At 44.2% G+C, this 7,500-nt stretch overlaps 1 protein-coding gene across 14 annotated transcripts in view; it reads left to right on the top strand.

Moving 5' to 3' along the window:
- cyst (rho guanine nucleotide exchange factor 18 cysts) overlaps positions 1-7,500 on the top strand; it is a 676,181-nt gene that overhangs the window by 528,550 nt on the left and 140,131 nt on the right. For all 14 annotated transcript variants that reach the window (XM_070122010.1, XM_070122015.1, XM_070122012.1 and 11 more), the window contains one exon: positions 2,524-2,638. In XM_070122010.1, coding sequence (XP_069978111.1) covers positions 2,524-2,638 — 115 coding nt within the window. The remainder of the gene's footprint in view (positions 1-2,523; positions 2,639-7,500) is intronic.

Raw genomic sequence — 7,500 nt, 5'->3', positions numbered from 1 at the left:
GTTTAATATGCAGTTAGAAATGCGAGCGATAAAACAGATATTGCAAAATATATTGCGTACTTAAGTGCACATGTCCCCTTTTTTCTTATTCTTTGTCTTTCTTTTTCACAATGTTTAGCGTATTTAAGTGCATATGACCTTGTTTCTATTTCTTTTTCTTTCTTTTGGAAAAATATAGAGCGCCACTTCGGTGATTCATGTCGTCCTTCTTTCGTTTCATTTTCTTTCCTTTTTCTTCCTCTTTCTCCTCCATGTTTGCTCTCTCTCGTTTGGTTTTTGATTTACGTCGCGCCATCGTGATTTTATCTGGGAATTTCTTGTCCCATTTCTTGCGATGGAGCGGACAGAAATTCCAGGGTTGAAAAGGGAGTTTGTTCATGCGTGTGCGGCCGTTTTTTCGCGATCTGGCTTTGTGCGGATGATCTCGTGTGGATAAGCCTGGGCTGCCTGTTTGTGGAGAGGCTTAGGTAGCTTGAATAACCTTGTGTGGATCAGCTTGGATCACTTGTTTGTGGGTAACCTCATGTGGATAAGGTTGGATAACATCGTATGGATAAGCCTAGCCTCATGTAGATAAGCTTGGATAACTTTGTGTGGGTCAGCTGGGATACCTTGTTTGTGGTTAACCTCATGTGGATAAGCTTGGATAACCTCACGTTGACTAGGCTTAAGTAACCTCGTGTGGATCAGCTTGGATGATTTATTGATGATGATGATGATGATTATAGTGACGATGATACTGTAGCAATGATCATAGTAATAATGATTGATGGTATTGCTAATGATAATGATGATTGTAATGGCAATGCTTATAGTGATAATGATCATAATGTGATAATGATAGTAATGGTAAAATAGATGTGATGATGATGATAGTTTGGTAGAGTTCTGTGGGTTGACAGAGTTTTTTACTTGAAGAGTCCCGAGCGAAGTGGTACGGTGTCTCTTGTATTCTGTGGAGTGGTATTCAAAGGACTAGGACTTTCCTGAGGGTCGTTTAGGTTCTGTTTTAGGGGTAGATAGGTCTATTTCAATTTTTTATTTGTTTATATATATATATATATATATTTTTTTTTTTTTTTTTTTTTTGGGGGGGGGGTTCTTTAGGGGCGTTTGATCCTTCTGGCATTTGATTTTCTTACGTTCTTTTCTCTCTTTTTTTTCGTTTCTTTTCTTTTTTAGATTAGTTATTTAGGTTCTTTCATTAGAGGGTGTGTGGGTATTTAGGTTCTTATTTAGGGGTTCATTTGGTTTTTGCAATTATGATCATGTAGGATTATATGTCCCAAGATCTGTGTGTAATGTGACTGTGTTTGATTCCCTGCACTTGAACTTCGGCAACCGCGACCCCTTGTATTTGTTCTGCACTGGTTTTGTGTTTATTCTGCGTCTGTGGACGGGGAAGGTTTTCATCTTTTGATTTGCATTTTTATCTTGCATTTCCCTTTGCCGTTAGTAATTTTTCTTTATTTATTTTATTTTTTTATTATTTTTTTCTTTCTTGTCAGTCTTCATCTTTCTCTCTCTTCCTCCCTCCCTCCCTTACTTCCTCTCTCATTTTCTCTAATTGTTTGAGTCCTCTCCTTTCTCTCTCCCTCATTTTTCTTCCCATTATATCTTTTATTTCCTTCTCTCCCTCTCACCCGTCATTCCATCTCTCTCTCGCCTCCTCCTCCTTCCCCCTCCCTCCCCCGTCCACATACAATGTATACGATATACATATCTGCATATTGAACTCGTTATTCAGCATCACAATCATTAAAACTTTTTTTGCGTAATAGTCATTAACTGAATAACTGTGGTTGTTCGATTGCATTTTGCCCCACCCGACCGTGCCTGATCCGCCTCGCCAGCCGTGAATGTGCAAGTCGTCCTGTGAATAACAAACGACACGGCAATGGACAGGACGGGACGGAGTGAGAGAGAGAGAGAGAGAGAGAGAGAGAGAGCGTGTGAGAATGGGGAAGGGAGAGAGGGAGGGAGGAAATGACAGAAAGAGAGGGAGGGAGGGAGAGTGAGACGGGAGGCGAGGGTCATCACCTTTTTCTCTATGGTCGTCCCCCGTCTATCTCTCTTACTCATTTATTTCATTCCACTCCTGCACTCTTCTTCCTCTAAACTAATAAAGTAGCAAAGGTGTATTCAAAAGAAAAATAATGAAATAAAGAAATACAGCGACGCAGCAGACTTTCGTTCGGAAATGTTGAGCTGGGACGTAGAATCTCGAGTCCCCCCCACCCCCGTATCCCTCCCCAGTCTGTATCATCCCCCCCCACTAACCTCCCACCACACCCTCCTACATATCTGCATATATACGCACGGTGTATATATGCAACTTATTACTTATTATACGTACATATATATATATATATATATATATATATATATATATATATATATATATATATATATACATACATAAACACACACACACATACATACACACATCCCTCCTATCCTTCACCTACAGGAGCAAAAGAGGACCTTATCTGACACGTAGCGGTCTCCCTCTCCCCCCTACAGGTTCCGAGGAATTCCTGGACGCCCGGAAGAGCCGCGGGGGAACCACCGACTGCCACCGCCGCCGCTCCTGGTCGGGCCTCTCGGATGAGGAGAAGAAGCGAGCAAGACACAGAAGGTAAGGGAGACGCTTGGCAATCTTTTCTTGTCGTTTTGTTTCTCTTTCGTAGAATCTTTTTTTCTCTCTTTCTCTTTTTGTTGTTTTTTCTCTTTTTTCCAACGGTTTGGAATGTAGGTTTGGATATATGTAAATAAAATATACTTTTCTGACTTCATTTTGTAAGGTTGTCTGTAAGATGTGAGAAACGAGTATGTGTCTGTGTGCGTGTGTGTTTGTGTGTGTCTGTGCGTGCGCGATGAAGGTTCCAATGGCTGCTGTCTTGTGTGGAGGGGCTGGAACGTGCCTTGTGTGAAATCAGTGGTTTAAATATACCTGTGTCTGCTGTCTGCATTCAGTGTCTGCAATGTGTCTGTCTGGATTCAGTCTAGCTGTGAATCTGGCTGCCAGTTAGTCAGTCGCGAAATGCTCTTACTCAGTAGACATGCAAGCAACGATTATATCAGTATGAATTGGCGCTTCGGACACGCGTTTCATTTTATATTTTGGTGTTGATAACTCCCCCCAAAATTAAAGAAATTATATATGAATGGAAGAGTAATTGATGAGTGAATAGAATATAAAAATAATTAAAAAATGATAAGAAAAAATAGAATAATCATGAGTATTTAATGAGATGTGAGAAAAATAGCTAAATGCAATATACGGCCGAACATTCGTAACTATTACCGCATTTAGCTATGCACTGGCTGGCTACGTGTTATGCATGTTCACGAACGTTAAAGAGAGTGATTGGACATTCGTCAGACTGAAAGGGTAGTGCATCTTACAACCTGATGTCTTTTTTACCTAATGTTTCTGCTTCTGGTGTTATTATGTCGTAGCTGCTCGTTGTCATGGTAACCGACAGAGGGGCGAAACGCGAAATAGAATAAAGTAAAAAGAAGAGAAAATCGTCACCGCTCGTGTTATTAAAACGTGCACGCTGTGTTCGAGTGAGATTCTTCCTTCGGAACGTTAGATTTGCAAACGTTTGTCTCGACGGGTGATTGATCACTTAATATCCCCGAAGGCATCGCGCCCGTTAATTGCGCTTTTTGCTAAATCGGAATGGATATTCGACAGCATATTCATTACCGGTGATTTAAGAGGGCGAAACGTTTGTAAATGGCAGCTAATAACGAGGAGAGTCGAGGCATTGTGGTTGCTTTGGGCTGCTGAAATAGGTATATTTTTTACGCGGTATGTTTAATGAGCGCTTCAGACCATGGCTAGGTTTTAAAAAATGAAAAATGTAAGTAATAGTATAGAGAGTTTCACTTTTTTCCCTTTCTTTGTCTGAAGAAATATCGATTATTGCGCTGAACTTCCGCGTTGGCGAGGGGGAGGGGGAGGAGCGAGGGAGGGTGGGATGCCGAGTCTTTCCCTGAGAGCATTGCGGGGGGAGCCTTACGGAGTCTTATGTATTTTATGGATTTGGGAAAGGCAATGTGTGTGTGTGTGTGCGTACACACACACACGCGCGCGCGTGCGCGCCTGCTTGCGGTATATATATAACATGCAGTGTATATATATTTTTTTCTTTTCCTTTCTTTTTTTCCTTTGCCCTCCATCCCTCGAGACATTTTCTCGTGTCTGAAGCAGTCATCCGGGACCCAAGAGCTCTGACGCGACGCAAGAACAACGTCATGTAAAGCTGATGCAGAGCGCCACGTTGGAAAAGAAAAAAAATGAGAGAAAATTGTAATGAAGGGCCTCGGTGTCGCCTAATTTTGATGGATGCTTCGGGGAGTCGGAGGGAGCGCTGACGCCGTGGATAGAGGCAAGAGGAGAGGCTGGAAACAGGTGGAGGAGGATGGGAAGGAGAGGGATGGTGGAGGATAGAAGGGAGAGGGGTGGGAAAGGATGGAGGGGAGAGGGGTGGGAAAGGATGGAGGGGAGAGGGGTGGGAGAGGATGGAGGGGAGAGGTGTAGAGGTGGGGGCGAGGAGTAAAGTGGAAGACTGGTAAACATACTAATGGAAGGAGTGGAGACAGGATTAAGAATGTGGAAAAATATGGAGGAGACAAATGGGGTAGAATATACACAGCAGGAGGAGATCGGGAGAGGAAACAGATTGGAAATTGGTGGATAGGGATGAAACCGATGCACGCGGGAGGAGGCGGGTGGGAGTAGAGTGGAGGCTAGTGGAGGGAACAGAGTGGAATTAGTAGGGAAGTGGAAACAGGTGGAGGCGCGGAAGACGAGACAGGTGGAAGCGGGAGAGTGTAGGCGTTAGTAGAAAAGGCTTCTCAAGATTTTGGAGAAGAGAGTGGTCAGTGGCAGTGAATCTAGGGTTAGGATGAAATATAACTTTATTTATTCACTTGTTTAGACAGATTTTCATGGCGCGAACATTGTCATTTACCTTGTGACATGAACTGGGTAGCAGAGGATAGGTCAGCGGAAAACTTATTGCAGTCCGTATGACAGCTGTGCGTTTTAACTTTCAGTGCAGGCGATCCGGGGCTTTACGGTCCATTCTTCAGGCCGTGGGGTTTCACTTTCCGCTCGAGTATTATTGGCTTTGAAAATCGTTTTTGTTATTGTACTCTCTCTTTTTTCTCTTTCTCTTTCTTTTTCTGATTCTCTTTCTCTTTCTCTTCTTCTCTCCCATTCTCTTTCTCTTTCTCTCCCGTCTCCGTTTCTCCCTGTCTCTTACCCCTTTGCTTTTCTCTTCCTACTTAACCTTCTTACCCTGTTCCTTGGTCGACTTCTTTCACTCATCTTCATCTATCTCTCTCCTCATTTCGTCACCTTTCCCCTCTCTTGTTAAGTCCCTCTTTATCTTCCCCATATTCTTTGTGTATGTTTTATCCCTTCCCTCTTATCTCTCTCTCGCCTCATATCTTATTCCCATCCTTATCTCTCTCGCTTTTCATCCCTCTCCTCCCCGTATACTTTATTCCTTTACATCATTTCTTCTTCCGTCCTTCCTCCTCACAGGCACCTTCTTTCGTCTTCCACACCTCTGCCCTCCTCTGAGAAGAGAGATGAGGAGAGGAGAGGAGAGGAGAGGAGAGGAGAGGAGAGGAGAGGAGAGGAGAGGAGAGGAGAGGAGAGGAGAGGAGAGGAGAGGGGAGGGGAGGGGAGGGGAGGAGGGGGAGGAGAGGAGGAGGGAGGGGGGAGGAGGGGAGGGGAAAGTGTTAGGGTAAGAGGGAAATGATCTTGGAAGAAAAAAAAGAGGGAAGACAGATGCTGAAAGAAGTGTTGAAGAAGAAAGGGAATAGAAGAGGTAAAAACTGCATTGAAATGGGTGAAAATATAATTGTAAGTGTATAATGAAGGTGATGGACAATTAAAGTTGAGAGGAAAGAAGGAAGAAGTGAAGAAAAAAGATAAGATACAAGAGGATAAAAGAAAGAAAAGGAAAGAGGGAAGGGTGTGCAATGAAAGTAATAAAAGTGCTGTAATTAATAGCAGTAACGATGATAACAAAATGTGAAGAAGGGGGGAAATGGAGGAGGAGGAGCAAGAAGAGGATGGAGTAGAAGAAAAAAAGTATTAAAAGAAGAAAAAGAAATAGACGAGGAAGACATGAAAGAAGAAGAAGAAGAAAAGGAAAGAAAGACAAAGGAGGAGGACGAGCGGGCAGAGCGTGGCGGCCAGAGGAACAGAGACGGCTGTGGCGCTGAACATGGGGATGCTTTTACATCCGGTCTCAAGTAGCGACAACAAATGTTTGCTCAGTTATCGTATATGGCCGGCTGTGTTCTCCTTCGACGGGTCGGGGTTGTGTCCAGCTGCTGTGGTGGCAGAGATACTGGTGGTGGAAGTGGTGGTTGCGCCTTTGCAATGGGGGGCAGAGAAGTACTGGTGGTAGGAAGTGGTTGTGGTAGCGGAGAACTACTGGTGTTGGAAGTGGTGGTTGCGCCTGTGTAATGGTGGCAAAGAGTTGCCTTTTGGTTGGTGGAACTGGTTGTGATACCTCGTTTGTATAATGGTTGTGATGTTGGGATGTATGCTGGTGAGGCTTTGTGTAGTTAAGGGGAAGAGATTATCACTCGCTTTAATATAGACGGGTTAGAATGGGCGTTGTGTTTGGAGGCGTTGTTGGTGCCCGTCGTGGTTGTGATATTTGCTAAGTTGATAGCGATAGTTGTAGAACTTCGTGACTTGGACGTGCGAACCAACGACAAAACTTCTTCTTGCACATATTGCCGAATCCCGCTGACGCCCTCGGTGTCTTAACAGCATCTACGTCGTGTTTTTACCTGTTCGACGCACCTCCCCCCTCCCTGTGCCCCCCCCCCCTCTCTCTCTCTCTCTCTCTCTCCGCCCGCCCGCTCTCTACCCTTCCTGATTACACAAAGTTTGGGCAGTTTGTATCAGAATGGCGTTCTTCTCTCCTGGGACGAAAAAAGAGGGATGGATGGAGGGAAAGAAAGAAAGGGAAAAAAGGCTTGAAAGTTGGAAACCATTTTCCTCCGAGACAAAAACCTTCGTATATGTTTGTGCCTATCTGAAACTTACCTGCAGTTAGCTGTTTGGAGAAGGAGGAGGGGGCTTACCTCACCCTTCTCAGTCTCTCTCTCTCTCTACCTATCTCTATCTCTCTATCTCTCTCTATATCTCTCTATATCTCTCTATATCCTCCTCCTCCTCTTCCTTCTCAACTTCTTCTTCCTCTTCCTCCTCCTCCTCCTCCTCCTCCTCCTCCTCCTCCTCCTCCTCCTCCTCCTCCTCCTCCTCCTCCTCCTCCTTCTTCCTCTTTACCTCTTCTTTTTCCTCCTTGTACCTTCTTCCTCTTCTCCCCAAGTGGCGGTGACAAATATTGGAACCTCATTAGTGTTCCCGAGAAAACCCTGGGACGAAATTACCTTGTAACGAAAGGGAGAGACAGAAGAAAGAATAGAAATGGGTCTAAAATGGAGGGAAAAAAT

Source organism: Penaeus vannamei, chromosome 5 (genome assembly GCF_042767895.1).
Source record: "Penaeus vannamei isolate JL-2024 chromosome 5, ASM4276789v1, whole genome shotgun sequence".
Taxonomy (NCBI): Eukaryota; Metazoa; Arthropoda; class Malacostraca; order Decapoda; family Penaeidae; genus Penaeus; species Penaeus vannamei.
This window is presented reverse-complemented; position numbering and strand designations above follow the sequence as displayed.